The 20,146-nt window shown below is 38.5% G+C and overlaps 1 protein-coding gene across 4 annotated transcripts in view; it reads left to right on the forward strand.

Annotated features, from left to right (window-relative positions):
• HDAC9 (histone deacetylase 9) overlaps nucleotides 1-20,146 on the forward strand; it is a 274,226-nt gene that overhangs the window by 33,020 nt on the left and 221,060 nt on the right. Inside the window, exons 2-4 of one of the 4 annotated variants that reach the window (XM_069007080.1) lie at nucleotides 16,047-16,288; nucleotides 17,222-17,372; nucleotides 19,441-19,567. In XM_069007080.1, the coding sequence (XP_068863181.1) occupies nucleotides 16,047-16,288; nucleotides 17,222-17,372; nucleotides 19,441-19,567 (520 nt within the window). The remainder of the gene's footprint in view (nucleotides 1-16,046; nucleotides 16,289-17,221; nucleotides 17,373-19,440; nucleotides 19,568-20,146) is intronic. The other 3 variants (XM_069007076.1, XM_069007077.1, XM_069007078.1) reach the window with 3 other exon arrangements.

Raw genomic sequence — 20,146 nt, forward strand, 5'->3', positions numbered from 1 at the left:
TCATTATTCTGTCTTACTAAAACCTATGAAGTTCTCATGCTCCCTTCTTCTCCACCTCACTTTCGGGAGCTGGTTTTACTTTATGCCAATTATGAATCACAAAGGAAAGGAGGAAATTATTTTCGTCATTCCTCTGTCTTACTAAGTGTGCTGGTGCCATGAAGCCAACTGTAAGCAGAAAAGTACAGGGAGAGGACCACAAGCAGCCTTAGAAAGACCAAGAGAGTGATTTCCACTGCTCTGTCCTTACCTGACTGTTCCTGCCCCATATTGCACTGTCTCATCCAGCAGGGAATGGCAGAAAAGAGGGTTCAGCAAGAAAACAGGCGTGTCACTGGGGGGAGCAGAGCTTTGTTCAGCGGGTGCAGACCCTCTTCTCACCCCACTGCCTCTAGTGCACAACCCCAGTGGCAGCCAGCCTCAGGAAAGCAGTTTAGCAGCCCTGTGGCTGTCCAGCTGAATTTTCTTGTCAGATGGTTTTCTTCACTTAGTTTGAAACTGGCTAAAGACTATTGGCTTCATGTTGGTGGCTCTGTCTTTGAGAGGTCACTGAGATGGCTGGGAGGTTGCTACTGGAAGTTGTCAATATCAGTTATCACGGGCTATTTTTTGTTCTGAAGTGGTCCTCCTCTGCTGCAAAAGTTCTGCTTAATGTAAGAGTGGTTTTATCATTGCTGAATGAAAGCTGTTCCCAAGGCGCTGGGCTGTCCAACTTGACAAGTTTTTAAATAGTGTTCATATGGTGTTAATTGGCTTAATTGTATTAAATACATGATTATGTTTTACTAGCTTAGTGTGGGGTATCGGATTCTTATTCATCCATGAAGAAATAATTCTTTGCAGTCCCTGCTTACTCAGCTCCTGCTTGTTTCACAGCTCTAGCACTTGCTTCTCACAGACTCTGACTATACATATTGGTTTATTAAGGCAGTCAAGCCTATCACTGGCTGTATCTCATGTGACTGTCACTTTAGGGCTCAAACAGCACGTACTCAGAGTGACTTCAGCTCGTGTCTCATCTCCTTTCCTCAAACAAGACGAGGAAGCTCCTCCTTTTCTTCGGGGAGAGGATTATGGCAGCAGATCTGTTACAGTCTGCACCCTGCCTGGGAGGGCTGCCGAGAACTGCTGGGAGAGGAGATGTGCAGCTTATGCACAGCGTGAAGCAGCTTAGCTCCCTGAGGTGTAATTTTAAGCTCTTCTTGGATTTAATAATGGTTATACTTGAACCATTTTTCTCTAGCTTTCCATACTAACTATTAGCTGGAACATTATGTAAGAAGAAATATTCTTCTCTAGAATGATCCAAATGGTTCTTTATTTTGCAGCTCTTGGCAGAGCCTTAGAGTGTCTGTTTCTTAGTCTAGCTCTCTTTGTGTATATATATACATATATATTAGTATATATATTTATGTATAAAATGAAAATGTAAACTTCAAATGAAGTCGATGTTACTTTTTTTCTTAGTTGCTCTTTTTCACCTTGATTGATTTATAATAGCAGACCCCAACGCTTCTGCGGTTTTTGAATAAACTCTGTGTTTGTAGCATGTTTTAACAGTAAAATAAAATAAAAAATATTAAATTTAAGATCACTATAAAATTATATATAGATTTACAAAAAATTCTAAATGGAACAAAATTTCAAACATTTCCCTTTTTCAAGATACTTTTCAAGTAATATTGCTTTCCAGTAGATTACTCCCTTTAATGGCTCTCAGAGATGCAGTGAAGTTCATGTTGTGGCCAAGAAGGTGTTTTGAGAAGAAACCTTCATGGGTTTGTTTTTTATTCTAATCTTTTATGTCATTGCATGCTACAGATTCCAAAAAGCCTGAGAAAACTGTTAAGAACATACTGTGCTAGCAAATACAGGTATTTCAATACATTAATCATTTTACTCAGCAACTCCAGTAGCATGTTGATACATCTGTACTCCAGAGACTGTGGTCAGTCCCTTGTGCCCTAGGTTAGGCTGAGGAATTGAACCGCAGTCATTTTGCAGGAAGTTTATACTGGTTCAGGCTGTGCCTTGGAATATTGGGTAGCCTACTGTGGGAAAGGAAACCCCAGGGAAGGGATCAGAACAGCTCTGCATGCCCATGCCAACGTATACCTCTGGTTCAGTGACCCTACTGGTGAAGTTTCACAGAGGGAGGAGGCAAATGTTCCAGAGTCGAAAGTAGTACCTGGAGATGATGGTGAAGAGCTTATAAAGTGCTTGGGAAGGAGCAAATGCACAACATCTGTCCAAAACACACACAAAAAAATCTGAATTTCGCTACATGACCTCCTTAAATATGGTTGTGCTTGGCTGGAATTTTTTTCCACAGTTGCTCTTTTTACTGTCTGTGCTGTGATCTTCGTATTCTTTCAGCAGGTTTCTATGTATTTGAGGGTTTTTTTCCTGAAAGTATTGCAGTGTGAAAGAGGACGTAGGTAATTTAGTTTAAGCAGAAAATAATGAGACAAGAGTAATAACTATGCACAGAGTGAATCTGTGGAAAGTGGATTCCTTTCACTCCACTGGGTTTTTTTTTTGAAATACCATATATCATCTTGAAATTACTTTAACATGATGTTCACTGTATTACAGGAAGGAAGAAGTGCTTGTAATACAATGTGACAAATAATGGTGAACAGACAATAATTTATCATGAAATAGTTACAGATTTGTTTCTTGGAAGAGGGTCAGTTTTGACCTTTAGTTATGAACAGTAAATTGGAAACCATTTGTAGTGTAATACAGCTACCTACAATTACTCATTTTATCTCAAACACTTTTTTATTTTGCTCTTTTTCAGGAAGATCAGAAAGCCTTGAAAGGTAAATTGCATTGAGGCCCATCTTTGAATGTTTTGGAATGTCTTTCCCTCTGGAAACACCACTGTACCTACATTAAAAAAAAACCAGCCTTTGTTTCCTTAGTCATGTTTGTGTCTTTCTACCCTTTGTTAATATGATTCTCATTTAGAAACAGGAACTGTGAAATGTGGTGAGGAATAAATAGATCTCTTCTAAATAGACATTGTCAAGGAAGAGCAAAGGAAGTGAATTGTGCAGATTCTTAGAACTGTGTAACATTTATTTCAGTAAAAGACATATTTCTCAGCTCTCTATCAGAATGTCCTCTAAGATGAGGTGGAAGAAACTCTACAAAAGATGATAGAAATTCTGGGAATGGATGAATAAGGGTGATAATGGACAGTGACATTTGGTTGTTGTCCCATTTTTTTAAGAAAGATCATGTGCTATTTTTTTTTAGCATTTCTGGTGTGGAGTTGAGCTATTCATTTTAACTGTATTTGAAAAGCATTTATGATCAGAAGCTGTTTTACGTGTGTGTTGACTATCAGCTTCAGTTTTCTTTTTTTGTCTGGCAGATGTAGATGTGATTGGAAATGAAATGGAATTTTATAGGTGCATAAGTAAGCTCTTTCTGAACCAAGAGCATGTGTTGGTAACTTTGGGGCTCTGATTTGTGGAGAAAGTGAAAGGTAGTAGCATTGTGGATCAGCTTTTCTCTGTGGCATTTCATCAGGTGCATAGCTCTCAATTGACAGAATACTAATCACGTACTTGGAATGAGTGAAATCAGTGTCATCTCCATTGGCTGCATTTCCAGATATCCTTTCCTGTAGGTGGGTTGACTCTTGGTCATTCTCTCCCTATTTATGCCATGTCCAGACCCTACTATCCCTGCACTTTCTGCAGAGTGCTTCTGTCCACAGATGAGTAGCTAGTGGTTGTATAGATTTTGTGTTGGCTCTGGGATGTGGTGGTTTATGTTGGTGAGCAGGGGGAAGTCAGCTTCATGGACTGTATTCATCACCTTCAGGTCCTAGGACATTGTGTGAAACATGCTTTATGGACACTACCATTGTCTCAGCATTCATTTAATTAGTTGAACTTTACAGTCAGCAGAGAGGGTGCTTGGCCAAGGCTGGTCACAGGGAAATACATAACACTGTAGAAATTTCAGTTCAGGTATTCACTATCAGATCCTAATTAAGGGGAAAAAAACACAAGCACATCTAAAAATCACTGAAAATAGCCTCATTCACCAAAATAAACTGCTGTTTCTTAGCAGGATAACCCTAAGATATAAGTGTGCATGGCACAAATGTAAAAACCATAAGAAGTGAAGCAATCAGGAAGAATTTTCACATTTCTGAGAAAACCCTCATATATTCTGAACAGAAAAACCTACTAAGGTATGCTGCTGCTGGTGCAACTAAAATGCTTTGTTGAAAATTTTGGGACCCAGCCTTCTGCAGTAGCTTGAGGATGATTCAGGCTAGACTCTAGTTTGTCTCATTTTAAAGTAAACATAATTAATAAGGTCTTTGTGGTAACAAGCTCTGTAAGTGCTTTACCTTAAAATTAATATTACAGCTTTTCCATGGCAAACCTTTAATTAGTTGCACTGCCTTTTTCTCCCAGTCCTTAATATGCAATCCCTGATACAATAATTCCATAACATATTTTTAATGCCATCTCATCGATCTCAAAAAGTTCTGCTTAGAGTGCAGAACCTGAGCACTTACTTTCAAGTTGCCTCTTGCATTGCAGAATTTTAGCTTGTTGTAATGATGTTTCCAGCCAGGTTCAAAAGCTCAGTCAACAGGACTAAATGTGCTGAGAGTTGTTCATCTTAGGTCTGGTGAGAGGGAACTTCTCTGAGTGATTAATGTGTTAAGTGGGGGGTGGGAGTTTCCATATGACTAGGAGTTATTTAAATTATTAGGCTGAGATTCTCAAAGGACCCAGAGAGTTTCTCAGAGAGTAATTTCTAGTGCTTGACTCCATTAGTCTAGTGTGCCTGTTCCAGGCCTGATCTGTGGGATTCTGAAACTTGAGTTTGAAATTTGAGAAGAGTTCCCACTGATTTTTGTAGATTTCTTAATAGGAAATTTGATTTCTTGCAAAACTTACTTGAGAAAGACTCTCTCATTTGAAACTGAAGAAATACCCACTGACTTGACTGAGTTTCTGCGTGTCAGATGAGATGAAGAAAGAAAAAAACAACCCACTAGTAAGAGAAATGGACCTGCTGAAATGTGGAAAAACAAAAATGGGTAATAACTTTTGGATTTTTCAGTTTTCTGAACTGCACTTGCTAAGTGGCATCAGAATTGTGTAGAAATTTTTGATGTCTGTTGTCTTTTTGACATCACAGATGAATTTTTAGAAGTGTTCTATTAGTTTCTGGAATATTACAGAATGCAGAACCATTTGTTTCAGTGTTTATTTAGAATAATAATCACAGAAAATATCTCCAGCTAATGTACTGAGAAAGTTGCCGTCATCATAATAATTTCTATAGTTTGCTTTTCCAGTGCTTAAAACTTACAAAGGCAAATGACTGTCCGAGTGAGGAGAAATGTCTGTTTCTTTCCTGTACTCACTATTGTAAATCCATAACTGCTGGCTGAGTTGACTGAACCATGAATAAACTGAAGAAAACCTGCTGTATTTACAGCTCGTAAAAAGACTTTTGACTACAGTAGTGTCTTGAACTCAAGAAAGAATAGTAGGTTGTGTAGAAATATAAGCATTGTTCTTACGTAAAATATTATATTTTTATTCCTTAAAATTTTGTTAATCTGAAGTCATTTAAGGAAAGTATACTACTAAGAGTTTTGTTAATGAGCCCTTGAAGTGAAAAAGGTGATTTTCATATCCCAATGGAAAGAACCCCAATTATAGTTTTTCATTATGTTTGGTATCCACATAAATCTGGATTAAATAAAGTTATTTGTTAGTGAGCTCTTCTAGGTGTTTTTTCTGTTCATTCTGATTTCGTAGTTGTCCTGAAAAATCAGATTGACTCCCTCTGGTGGTTGAAACCAAGTCTCTTTCATTCCAAAAAAAGAGCACAAATCATGAATAATATTTTCTAACTTTAGTGTTATGTCATTATAAAAAATCATGGAAATAGTTTTTCTTTCTCTCATACAGTGTAGCATTAGTAGTAGGTTGGTATTGATATCTGAAATCTTTTAAATTTAAAGCAGAGACTTACAAAACTTTTTCAAGAAATCAAAGTAGATTGTCAGAAAAAAATAAACACAGATATGGACAAAGAAGCCTTGAAATCATTTACTGTGGTGAAAAGTGAAAAAAATTGGAAAGGTGCAATTTAGATAAGTAGTGTAATAGGGATGATGCTAAGTGTGTCACACAATTACATGAACAAGGTCTTTTATACCTAGCTTGGGACTTTTTTTCAGCTTGAGAACATTATTTGATTTTAAAAGTAAACATCTAAGAGTTTATCTTTGCCAAGACACCCTTTTGGTATAAAAAGGAATAATTCTTCAATATTTGGATTACAGCTGTGAACCTGAGATGTCTGTCTCTATTTTTCAAGTAATTCCCCCAAACCCCAAATGGCAAAATATGAGAGAAACTTTTTGTGTTTACTTACTGCAAATGATTATGGTTTGGATCTATACTCTACAAAACCACAACTGTCTTCACATTAATGAGACAAAAATATAAGAAAGCATCCTAGAAGATTGGCATTTACTTGCTTGTGAGTTCATAATGCTTTTTGTATATTTTATGTAATCTCTTTTACTGGAGTGCCTGCCTTATGTAAGGTCTCAGTAATGGAAATGAGGCCATCTGCATGGCAGTCAGCGTTGTTCCCTGAAAGACATACTCTGTCTGCAGCATAAAATAAATTGGATGAAGACCTTTAAAACCTTCAAAACCCTTTCATTAAGCTGAGAGGGACGTTCCTCAGTAACTCCTCCTTAACTTTCTGTAGAGCAAGCCCATCTTCTCTGCCTACTGACATCGTTATCCATCCAGCTTTGGGGCTTGACTGCTGCCTAGCATTCCCATCAGCTGTATTAGCATTGTTTGTCCCTTTTCATATTCTCCCACTCCTAATTGAATTCTGCAGTCTAATAAACCCTGCCTTTCCTTTGCTTTGCATCATCACTGGGACCGTATCTTTTCCGTTCATTTTCCCTGCCTTACCCACAGCGTTTTCTCTTTGCATGTTGTCAACTCTTCTGCTGCTAGGTATCAGTAATCCAGCAGGTGGACTTCTGAAAAACAGCAAGCCAGCGATTAAGTGTCATCTATTAATTTTCTTTCAGCCCCTGTGCAAATATGCTCAGTGTTTTATGTGAGCAGAGGGAGAGAGAGTCCCCTGAGCGTGCTGCAGTTCAAGGCAACGTGGTACAAAGGGGAGCAGAATAGGAAAAATGTCTGATTTTTCTGCAAACAGAAGCATCTTTGCTAATAAACATCTGCAACTGTTAATTCTGCATAGAATAAATAAGACCTTTATTTCTGAGCTAGCAGAGTAAGTAATATGGTGTTGCCACTCTCCAACTGACATAACATTTACTATCTCATTAGAAAGATTCTTTCAAAGGTATTAATATCCTTCTGTTGGATTTTCCCCCTCCCCTGGGGGAGGTTTCTGTTCAGTTCTCCCTGTTTCTGTGCTTAGGATCAACAGCATTTTTAACCCAATGCTTGTCAAAGATCAGGATGTCCCATAAATATTTGTAAGAAACATTGGCATAATAGAAGGTCTTCCTTGATTTCCTGGGTATAATAGACAGGTTGTAAGCCTAAGAAGTTATGTGTAAATGCTAGATTTTGCTATGCAGTAAAAAGGAGATAAACCAAAACTCTAATTGTTGTAGTGTTTTGGGGAGCACATTCTTCTACAACAACAAAAACAACAAAAAAAGGAACAGGAAGATACTATTTTCAGTGCATTTTTGGGGTCAGTCATCTTTTTTTCTTAAAAAAAAAAAAGTTGCCAAGAGTTCCTTGAGAGATTTGCCCTACATCTTGCCTTCCAAGGGTTTTGTTTGGAGCACTGGTTGTCACACCCCTGAAATAGCAAAGCTATTTGGGGATACTTGTTCAGCAAACCTCCACCCACTGTCTAATTTGCTTGGGGCATGCTGCCCTATGATACTTCAGGACATACCTGCTGGCATGCCCAAATGGTAGCTGCTGTGATACTCTCACTTCAAGGAAGAGTTTTTCCCCCTGTCCTGTATCTCTGTCATCACCTTGAGATTAGAATAGTGGTAGCCTCACTGCTGTAAATTATTCAGCAGGTGTAAACTCAGCATTGTCACAAATGTGCTTGCAGTATTCACGGGTAGAGAAGAGATGAGAGATAAGTGAAAATCCTAAGTTCTGAATGTATTTGGTACCCTTTGTAACCTCCTGTTGTCTCTGGATCAGTGATGAGGCAAAGACTGCAGGTCTCTAGAACCTGCCATGGTGCCCTTGCAGCCACCCATAGCAATGTGGGGGACTTGGTACACTGTCTTTTAATGTGGGATAATACCGATACAACTGAAAGCAAGTTGCCTTTCTCTTGTGTGTGTGGCATCAATCATTATACGTTTTAAAAAGGGAGGTGAGAGGAACCTTTTGTATCATGTCTGCTCCATGATTTTTTCTTGGCCTTTCAGGATATGATGCAAGAATTACGTATGGCTGCAAGTGCACACACACAATTATGTCACACGTGCTTTCAATTTAATTAGTTAATTTTAAGGTTTTGTTGAAGTGACTGGAAGATACTGATAAGCTGGTACTTGCTGAGTTGGAAATATTGTATCTACACAGTTCCTTAACCAAAAGTGGTGCTGCCACCCAGTTAAACCTGAGTTGGTGTCTTCACTGGGTTCTCACTGACAGTGGTACTAATTTGTGCACAGAAGATCCACAGCCAAAAGAATGCTATTTTACATTCTTCCCTGACACTTTTTTGTGCATTGATACCATGCAGAGGGCACACTAGTGTCTAATTGGTTAACCTGATGCCATAATTTACACTGATTTATTATCATTATGTAATGGAATCATCAGTTATGTCATAGATTTTTGGAACTGGGAATAAAGTTACACAGAAATTCTATATTTTAACTATATGTGCATTTATCTTTGTCCTGTTTTTATCTTGCCTGCAACAGTAGTATCTAGAATTTAGGGTATTTGTGTTCCTTATATCAAAAAGGCTTTTTCTGGAAAGTGAAAATATGCCTGTGTGCTGATGGGTGTAGAGAAATGTGTATGTAAGGGTTCTACTAGGTGAAATATAAATAAAGTAGCTCAGAAACCCAAATATAGCTCAGCTTGGATTTCTTGATAACAGATCATCCCAGGTTTGAGTTTAAAAGTGTTTCACATTCTGATGTGATTTATTTGCCTTTATTTCTGTGACAGAAGTGGTTGGCCTGATATATGCATGAGCTCTGGCAGGCTCATAAGTGGAACTTTCACTCAAATATTCAGTATAGAAAAAACAGCAAACACTATAACATTGAAAAACTTTCTGGCAATAACAAATTAGATGGTATTTATGTTTGTGCTTGTTATGACTGTTTGACTCAAAAGCCTATTTGGAGAGAAGGAATCTGATTTTAGTAAATCAATATAATAAAGCCTTTGATTTTTTACAAAAGCCAGCTAACTGTAACTTCAGTGTTGGTATTTCAAGGCCTCTCACTGATATTTTAGAAGTTTGTGGTTGTTTGAGCTTCCTTTCCAGGCCCTGGGGAAATAAGAGTATGGTAAATCAAAGCCCAGATCACTGTTTGCATTTATTTTACTTCTCATTATGACATGTATGCAAACACTTAAAAGAAATAGAAAAAAGGTATAATCATGATAAGATCCCTTTTTTAGAACAAAGGGGAATACTTTTCTAGTTTAATTTATTACACTTCTCTTTAATACTATAAACTGAATTGAGTGCCTCATCAAGTTTGACAGTTCACTTATACTTCTAATTCAATGATAGTACTTTTTGAAATAATTACTGACTCTTGAGAGATAATCCAAGAAAATAACTGCAAAATATTTTTTCTTATCTGAAATATGTCAATTTCTTGCATTTTTTCTTTTCCAAGTGATGAAGTTTTAAAACTGCAAAGTGCAGTTGAGTACGTAACTGCCAAAAAAAAGTCATTGTGCTACCTTTGAAAGAAATTTTCCATTTTCATTTGCTGTTTTTCTGCTTTCCTTGCCTGTGATAACCGAAATCCAGTGTGAGTATGAAGATACATAATGAATCAAAAATATTTAATAACATTCAGTAAAATCTAGGTGACACTTTTTTCAGTTTGATGCACTCTCTAACATAATTGAGAGAGTGGAGAAAAAACCTGCTGATTTTATACATTGCAAAAAAGTTTTATAAGTGTCATCCTAAATCTGGATGCTTCTGTCCCCATGCTAAAATGAGATGCTCTGAAGGCTTTCTTCTTTCATCCCTGTACTCTTGAGAGAGGCTCTGCATCAAGCTTCTCAGGTGGCATAAAGAAGCTTTGCCTATATTGAAGTTAACAGAGGAATGACAGATTATGTGAGCTGAGAATTGAGGTACAAGACTTTAGCTACCAGAGCTGAAATGATGAAAGCATCCCATGGGAGGTAACCTAACCTTTCACAGTTTATTGATCATCTGACTTGTACTTCTGATGTCACTAGTTATTCTTAACATTTCGGCTCCTCGCTCCTGCTGTCTGCCATGCAGGTCTTGCTGTGGCACCGCTTCCCCCAGGAAGCTGCCAGCTGCCCCTCCTCCAGGGAACAGGCTCCAGATTAGGACATTTTCTGCACTCTTGAACACTGAACAATTGCTGTGGCAGTTTTCATGCCAGTCTCAGTCCTCTTTAGTCATGGCTATTCAAAACCACTTTGCTCGCTTAATTTCCCATCATCCTCCCAACGAGCACATCTCTCCTGTGTTAGCTCCTTATTTACACTGTGGCCTCACTGCCACCTTATCACTGTGCCAGGGCTGCTCTTAGATTACAGAGGGAGCAGTGCTCCTGTAATGAAGCTTCTCAGAGGAGAAATTTTAACTCCTTTTCCTATGTTTCATCCTGTGCTCGTGTCTTACTGCCTGGCCAGTCCTTCTCTGTCCCATCTCCTGCCAGCTACTTTGTGTTTCACATGGCTGCCAAAATTTCCCTCTTACTCTCTGTTCCTTATTTCTGCAACTTTCAGCCTCCTATGGTATTTCATTTTTTCATTCTTTTCAAAGATTTTTTTCAATCTGTTTCAAAGACACCATTATGGCTTTTCAGGTATTGGTGCTTTTCAAGTCCTGAATGAGTTGGCACATAAATATGGCTAAAAAAGTTCTAGGTTTAAATTGTAGAGTAAATTTAAAGTATTATCTTTATCAGGGAGGGGGTGAATCTTCTGCTCTTCTCAGCATTTAGGGCTTTTTTCTGTAAATTCCTTAGTGCTCTGATTATGTCATGATTGACTGATGGCTAATTCTGCAAGAAGGAAGTGATTTCACTTTCTTTGAATGAAGACACCATATAGAGCCAGTTTCCTTTACACTAAAATGTGCGAAATTGTTCTGGTTTGTTTTCATTTTATGAAAACATATGAAAACTATGAAAAGTACTGTACAAGTTAATAATAACTTTAGTTGGGCTCTATTTTGTAGAGCAGAGTTCAAAAGAGTAGCACTGGTATTAGCTCTCTCATTCTCTTTTCTTTGTGATGCTTCACCAGCATGCTGTCTGGGGTAAGGTCTGGCCATTTCTTTGCATACTAGTTCTTCTAGATTTTACTTGGGTTTTGTATGTTTTCAGGAATATGTTTTTATTACCTAATACTGCTGGTTGGAGAAACTTGTCATCTGTCTTTTGTCCCATGTAGGGACAAGTTTAATTTAGCATTCCAACTTTTGTAGTCCTCCTTGTTCACTTTATAAACCTTAACTGTTTCTCCTGTATAAGTTTGCCTTGAAAAACCAAGGCAGGAGAAGGAGACTCACCAGCTTCATGCCCTGTTCCTATCTCCAGTCCTTTTTACTGTCCCAGCCTGAAAGTGTAACTCAGACGTTCCTTTGGGAAAAGGTTAACTTGGATCCCTGCAGTCCCAGCGGTCCACACAGTTCCTCTTATGTAAGAATCATAAATGTACTGGACAAGATGGTCCATAAGCAAGTCTGCTAGCATTCTTCTTGATTGCATCTCAAATCTGGAATAGTGACTGTTCAGCTGATGACAGCATTCCTTGTTTAAGTTCCTGGATTTAAAGGTGGCAGAAATGTCTGCCAAAAAAGGTAACTGTCAACAAAAAAAGAAGATTGCCCCTCTTGGGAGATGGTGGTAAGAAAGCAGGCTGCTTTATTTTCTGATGTTTTCCTTTAACACTTGTGATTTGGAAGATTTGTGTTTCTAATACACCAGGAATTGAAACCAGTCACCAGAAACAGAGCTTGAAATGCCATCTCTTAGCGGGACACTTAACAGTTGTTCAGTGTTCCCATTGTAAGGAGTGGTTTCAAAGAGCAAAGCCTGAGGGTTCAACCAAGCTCCTTTACCTCTTTTTACACATGCTCCAAGCATCTAAATCACTCAACAAGGATGCCATTTTTCAAGTGTCTTATTTTCTTTCCACAGAATTTCAAAAGCCCTGTGGGAAGTGCCATCTACGGAGTATAATTGATATGGACACTCTTCTGAGACTGTTTTTGTTGTTATGTTTCAAGATAAAGGCAATTGAGTATTTATAGGAAAAATAAATACATATGCCTTTTGCAATGTGTTGTAACTGAAAATTAAATATTTTTCTACTCAAATTTTGGCATATTTCCTGGAATCACTGAGCTTTCAGTAACATTTTTAGTTAATATTCTGCAGCCTACTGTTGTATTCACCACAGCTGACATGAGCTCAGAGAGTTTGTCTTTATTTAACCTTAGAGAGGAATCCCAGGCTTGCTCTGTAGTTGGCAGAGCTATTGGGAAGGATCTTCTGTGGACTGCAGTGGAGAGAGTGAGGACAGGGTCCCACTCTGAACCATGCTTGCTGCAGCTTTACTTTATTGGTGATATAAAAATCCTGCAAAATAAGTGAAGTTAGCCTTTATCAAACTCTGATTAATATTTGCTTTCATTATCCATCCCTTTCTTTCTTTGTCTAATATTTTGATGAATCCTGTTGCTTAGATCCTGCATCCCACTGCTCCTCGTGATATTTGAAGTTGAGGGCACTGATCAGGACATTAATTTTTTACCTGTGGAATATATAAGTGTAGAGGGGATGAAAAAACATAAAAAGCCCCAATGAGAGTAAACATTCTGCATCACCTTTGCTCTCCAGAGGCTTAAAATTGCAATGGTGTGGTGGTGGGAGGAAGATGTTTCAGCCAGAAGTCAAAGCTTTTAAAGACGCTGATTCTGATTCTCTGCTCCATTACACATTTTTCACACTGACGTAGTTCCACGGAGCTGCTTTGTCTCTTTCTTTTCAGCTAGTAACAAATAAGAATGTACTGGCCTGTGGCATTAGGACTGTGAAATGGACAGTAGCAAACCATTCAGTTTGATTGGTGATCTTATAGTTACTTGTTTACCATAATTTCATTGATGAGGTTGACTATTACCCAGCTAACAGTTACTTAGTACAGTTTTAAGACAGTAATTACCCCTAAAAGTTAATATTTGCTATGTAAGCAATTATTAGAAGTATTGGTGGTAACCTTAGTGTTAGCAATATTTATGCCAGGAAATAAATGCGTGTCTTTATTGGTCAGTATACATTGGCACTGAAATTACATGAAATATTATGTATTGATTTCTATGGATTGAAGTCTAGAACTACCTTAATGTTTGTTTTTCCCCACATTAAGGGATGAGGTTAAGGTCAACTTGATGAAGTAGATATTCCGGTGCTAGATTTATTATTTGAGTGTGTGAAAATTCTAGAAAATGTGTAGCTTACCAAATTGAGCCTGGTTTCAGTTGCAGATTTACTAATAGTGAAAGGAAATTTCCATTGTTTGAAAAATCTGGATGACTCCTCTCATCCTAAATTCTCTGAAAATTAAAAAATGGGATGCTGGTCCAACATAGGAATTATAATCAGCCTGAATCACCGTGCAGATCCGTAGAGGTTGATTTGCAGCCAGTATCTGCAAAATACGCTGCAGGGTTCAGTTTGCAAACACTATTGTGAACCAAACCCTGCGGGGTTCAGTTTGCAAACACTATTGTGAACCAAACCCTGTGGGGTTCAGTTTGGAAACACTATTGTGAACCAGACCCTGCAGGGTTTGCTGAGCTCCAGTTACTGCTCCTAGTAAGGCTTATTATCCTGTCAGAGAAGATGTAAGAAAATCCGTCTCTCCCCTTTAAACATGATAAACCTTTGTCACCTACAATGCAATTAATGTTAAAAATAGAAGAGTGCTGATGATAAGATTGTGACTTGCAGGCAATGAGCCATTGTCCAAGTACAGGAGACTTATCTGGCAGGCCAGTCAGCCTACACGGTTTGCTGTCAGTTTGCTGATTGCCATTTCTCCCCGGGTTTGATGAAATATTCATGTCTTTGCTCTGCTCTCTGCAAGCACTATTGATTTCTTGTATAAACGCGGCTATATTTAGTCTAGACAAATGGAATGTGGATTGCTGCTGAATAAATGGGATGAAAGGCTGGGGGTTTGCCTGTCCGCTTCTCTTGGTCGGTGGCAATTATTTATAATCAAGAGTAGTTTTTGTAACTTAAAGGTGATTTTTTGTAATTTAGTTATTAGTCTCAGAACAAAAGTAAGCACTTAGACACAATCATTCTGTTGGGATAGCGGGTTAAGAGGCCAAATTATGCTCTGAGGTTTACAATCACAGTTATTAGGATTTAAAAAAAAAAGGTGTATGTTTTCAGAATTTTGAGAGTAAAAAAGTGTGATCAGAAAAGATTTGGTGTAGAAAAGATTTTTTGCATAGAACAGATTTGGTGCCTTTTCCCTTATTTTTTATAAAATCTCTTACTAATGGATTTGATTGTACAGTTAGAACTCAGTCCTCTCCATTTGCTGCAGTTTCAACTTCTACTGCTTCAATTTTGCTGCCTCTGCTTACTAGACTATTTCTGTTTCATTTTGGTTTTCTCCTTGAAAACAAATACAGCTGCTGCAGAGCAAAAGGAGAAAATAAGCTTAAAATCTTGTTTCCAAGTAATTTGCAATAGCATGTTTGTTTTCAGTTAATCATCTTTTTTTCCAGTGAAGATAGTGGAGGAATAGGAACTGGAGTGAATGTGTTTGTGTTTCACTGTCCTCTTGTGGATGGAATCAGAACTGCTGAGCTTTAGCAGACACCTTCAGCTGCTATTTATTTTCCTCTTGTAGTTGTGTTACTTGTTAGTTTTTTGTTCTTTTGAAACAGATAAAGCTACACTCACTCTCTTCACTTGATGTGAAAACCAGAGCTTTACAAGTATTGTAGTGAAAGTGATCAAATCTCTCTCTTCTGCTGTTTTTTAGTCCCTTCGAATTTAAATTAGGAGATAGAAAATAGAGAATCCTCCATTAAGTACTTTAATGCTGGATTAACAATGTATAACATTGCTACAACAAATTTAAATAATTAATTTTCTGTGTGCTATGTCTAATCCGCTCCAATCATGGTGGTCACTTTTCCAAAAACTTCTCAAAAAACTGTATTAAAACGTCTCAATTTGTGTGTGAAATTATTTTCCCATGTTATATGTTATTCCTCTGTGTTTGCCAGGTATATTTATATGCAGTAGCCATGTAGCACTAAGTAGCTGTTCATGTGTAACACTATCCTCTGAAAATCCACACACTAGCTTTGCAAAATCTGTTGCAGCGCAGTGGGAGCTGCTAGGCCTTCATCTTATGCTGAGGGAGTGCCCTGAGTGATTATTGTGTAGCATCAATAGTGCCTAGGAGATTCTCACTAAATATTGCTCCATTGGGCTACGACATGATTTTAGAACTGGGTTGTGTGTTAACCTGTTTAGCAGAATAGTAATCTGGGAGTATTTTTGCAGAGAACAGAAAGAAAGTGCTAAATAATTTGCAATATCTCCGGTCGCTGGTAGGAATGCTGAAGTTTGAGTACAGCGTAGACTGCATTAAATGTTTTGTACTGTACATTAAATGTCTGTACGTTGAAACAGTCTTTGAGTGAAATTGGTCTTCTTCCCAGTAGGAATGCTCTCTGTTCTCCTTCTCCTGTTACATTTAATATATAGACGTTTTGTTGTTTTCTTCCCACAGTGGATGTGAAGTCGGAGGTTCCCGTGGCGCTGGAGCCTATCTCGCCATTGGACTTGCGAACCGATCTCAGGATGATGGTTCCCATGGTGGACCCAATTATGCGCGAAAAGCAGCTACAGCAGGAACTGCTCCTGATCCAGCAGCAGCAGCAAATTCAGAAACAACTGCTCATTGCAGAGTTTCAGAAGCAGCATGAAAACCTGACCCGCCAGCATCAGGCCCAGCTCCAGGAGCACATAAAGGTAGCAACATTTTTCATTTATCCCTTACTTTATCTGCAAAATGAATATGCTTAAGCAGACGTGGAAAGGGAACATGCCTGAAAGGTTTGCTGTGACTGACAGATGGTGTTTGAGTGCTCTTTGCTCTGTATCAGGGTGATAAAAGCCTTTTAAAGCAAAACTGCTGGCACCTAGCAGCTACTTGTTCACAACAGACCAAGGCAATACTATGAGAATCATCAAGTTCATGAAGTTACCACATTCACAAAAAATCAAGCTACCTATTTTACAACCTGGACTTTCATCTGAACTTCAATATCACTGTTTTTTTGGTATATACAGTTTTTAGTATATTAAAAGACTGCTTTTTGGGGGCTACTGCTTGAGTTTGTGGCCACAAATCAAATTGATAGGCAAGTGCATAATGTTTGCATTTGTAAAATGGAGGCAGATCATAGTGATAGTGTTTTCATTCTTCTCTGAGCTGCCTCACATAATGCAAAAAAAAAAAGATTTGTGGGATTGCTTGCACTATAGTAGGATTGCTATAATGGATTTTGACTGAGAATTTATGATCTTGCCTTTCATTTCATTTTTTTCCTTATCTACTTGCCATTGTGCTGCTGTGCTAAGCTTCCACTCGATGGAGCTGACAAATGCAGCAGAGCACAGCAGCCAGAGTTGGGTGATGCCCAGGCAAAGAACAATGTGAAGTTTCCAGGCATCTTTGCCAAAAGAGAAAGAAGTGAAACCAGAGCAGCAGGCTGCTACCTGACATTACAGTTCAATTTGGTGACAGCCAGTAATGCACTATGCCACTTAAAAGTCAGTTAAGAGATGAAAAGAAGTGTAAGCATAAAAGCAAGCACTGATCCTCAGTTACTCAAGGGGGTTGTTTTGACCAGGACTGACCTAGAAAACTGCACTGTCTCATGTCTTTTTGTTCTGTGCAAGTTACAACAGGAACTCCTAGCCATTAAACAACAGCAAGAACTCCTTGAAAAAGAGCAGAAACTGGAGCAGCAAAGACAAGAGCAGGAACTGGAGAGGCATCGCAGGGAGCAACAGCTTCCTTCCCTCCGAGGCAAAGAAAGAGGACGAGAAAGTAAGAGCCAATGCACCATGAATCCTAATACGAAATTAATCTATTCCCCTTTGCATTCTCCCAGCCAAAATGAACTATGAACAGGAACCTGAAGGAAGCCTGTTCCTGTGTGAAATACGCAGAAGTCAAGTCTATGCTTTGAGAAGGGCAGGGCCACCCACTGCACCCACAGAAACACATTTCTGGTTTGTGTGCAGACTTGGAAGACTGCAGGAAAGCGCAGTTCGACAGACTTGTATATATGCAGCTCAAGAGTCAAGCTCTTTCTATAAAAAAATGAGGAAATTTGAAAGCATAAAGCTTCACACAAGAACTTTCTGAAGAGGTTATTTCTCAGTACAGAAAGCACTACACAGCAGAACATTAAATTAGTTGCTGAGCATTGTTTCAAGACGGAAAATAAAATTAAATATTTAAGAATATCTTAGGATGAGATTTCTGAATATTTTGCTAGTACTTTTTCAAACTGTCCTTTGTTTGTCCTTGATGCCATTTCATGAGGCACAACCAAGAGTTATTTCTAGCTTATATATAGCTATAAGGAAAATAACTACAAAGAATTGTTGGGGTTTGGCCCTCACTAGAGGGAGACAGATACAAATAATTCTCTTTAGTGAGGTCAGTTTGAAAATCAGGTTGAAGTACAGGGTGAAGATACTCAAAATGAAGCTACCACAAACAGGTACTGTTACTAGCCCTGCTAAATGAGCACAAGAATTAACTGGCAAAGACTGAAGCAGAAAAGAGCCTTTTTTTCTTGGGTGGAAAAATCTATCAGTTCAACAGCTGTAGGTGTACCATGTTGTAGGCTTTAGAAATTAAGGTGTCCAGGGTGCTTCTAGTACTTTGAAGAACAATGAGCCCGTAAAAAAATTTCCATCTTACTGGCCCAGAAGTGTGAGCGTGTAGAAACTGCAGAACAGAAGGTTCCCCTAAGCAGTATTAAAAAAATCAGCCTCCACATGAACAGTTGGGCTTTATTAGTGCTCCTGCTAGAGGAAGAGCAGAGATGTGACCTCAGTGGTTCCCTTCTCAATTTGAACTTGCTGGGTGGCTGTTCAGTATGTAGCAGCCAGCCAAGCAACTTCTGACCCCTCCAGGCCCAGCCCCAGCCTCAGAGTTTGTTGGTGGTGATAATCTATTTAAGGAGTAGAGGAGGGAAAGAAGATGTGGGCAGGGGAATTGGGATATGAAGCAGAGAGGTAGTAGAGGTATTTTATGGGCAATGGGTCACATGGGACATGCTCAGCAGCTCAGATGTGGTGTGTCAGGGTTGGGTAACAAAATACTTACAGTATCAAGTATGCCTTAGTGCTGCAGCTTTGAAAGAAATGGAGTTTCATCCCTTTTTTTTGTCACTGATTACAGAAAACCAAAAGATTTTTTATTTTCATACTTTTTTTCTTTAATGAACACTATTTTGGCTGTGAGTAAAGAAGCATGTCCCATGCTGCAAGCTGCAATTGGCAGTTTAACCTTACAATGGCATGCTCTACTTTTTGCTTTGCATTGAGAGAGGTCAAAATGCATTTTCTTCTGTCTTCCAGACATCACAGGTAGAGGCTCTTAAGGGGCTCCAACTAAAAGCCTCACTGCTGACTCTTTCTGCAGTATTCTGTTTATAACTAAGACAATGTTCAGAGGACAGTTTTGCTGTGTTACTACTATTACTTTTTTGGAAGAAAAAACATTCATTACTAAAAACTCAAACCGACCTTTTGTTACTGTCTTTTTACTTCTATCATTGGTTTTGTATTTGGATTGTTGGAAACTATCAGGAAATAATTTAAATTCTTTAGGTACATCTGGCTCTGGATAAATGGCCTCATCTACTGTTGAAATATTCCTTATGACTTCACTGGATTTTTGGGTCATGGCCAGCTTCAGGCTTCTACAGACAAGCATTTAATCCAAATGTTTCTCATTTTGACTTTTTTCCACCAATAGCTTTTTATAGTTTACAAAACTTCCAGCAATAAGGCACAGCCTCTGTTTGGGGATTTCTTTTCTTTAAAAAGGTAATTTTTTAAAATTAAAGATAAGATACATTTAACTCTGTGTTTCTTAGGGGCAGTGGCCAGTACAGAAGTGAAGCAGAAGCTTCAAGAGTTCCTGTTGAGTAAATCGGCAACAAAAGACTCTCCAGCAAACGGGAAGAATCATTCCATGAGCCGCCACCCCAAGCTCTGGTACACGTATGTTCAGTATTAAGCTGCTTCCTTGTCTCGTCGAGGTGTCAGCTAAAACTTAGCAGAATGCTTTTCCAGCAGGGGTGTTGGGAGTCTGCCTCCAGAGCAAGGCAGAAGCTCAGCCCAAAAATGAGTGAAAAGCCATAAGTGATGTATTTCTGGTTGAACTGAGGAGTATTCAGTGTTCAGTGATGAGAGCTATACCGAACAAGACTCAGAAATTTGTATAACTGTTTTTATTTCGGCTGCTTCATCTTTTGTTTTTACCACAAATTTTACAACTACGCCTGTCATTTTTGCAAGAATCTTAAATTTTTTCAGTTAGAACAACTTCGTGTTTGTCTTACTTGGATTTTGAATCAATCACAAAACATTTCTTCTTGAAGAGATGCTGCTCTGCTTCCAGTGAAGTTGCTTGAATGGTGTAAGTAATTCACAAGGATTTTGAGAAAGACAGAGGTCATTTAACTTTTCTTACTCATGGATTTTAGTATCTGAACTGCATATTCTTATGTTAACCTGGCCTTGTCAAGAATCTGCTTAGACCATGGAAGCAAGTGATTTTGTTGAGTCCTGAAAAGGGTT

The sequence above is a fragment of the Aphelocoma coerulescens genome, chromosome 2 (assembly GCF_041296385.1).
Source record: "Aphelocoma coerulescens isolate FSJ_1873_10779 chromosome 2, UR_Acoe_1.0, whole genome shotgun sequence".
Lineage (NCBI taxonomy): Eukaryota > Metazoa > Chordata > Aves > Passeriformes > Corvidae > Aphelocoma > Aphelocoma coerulescens.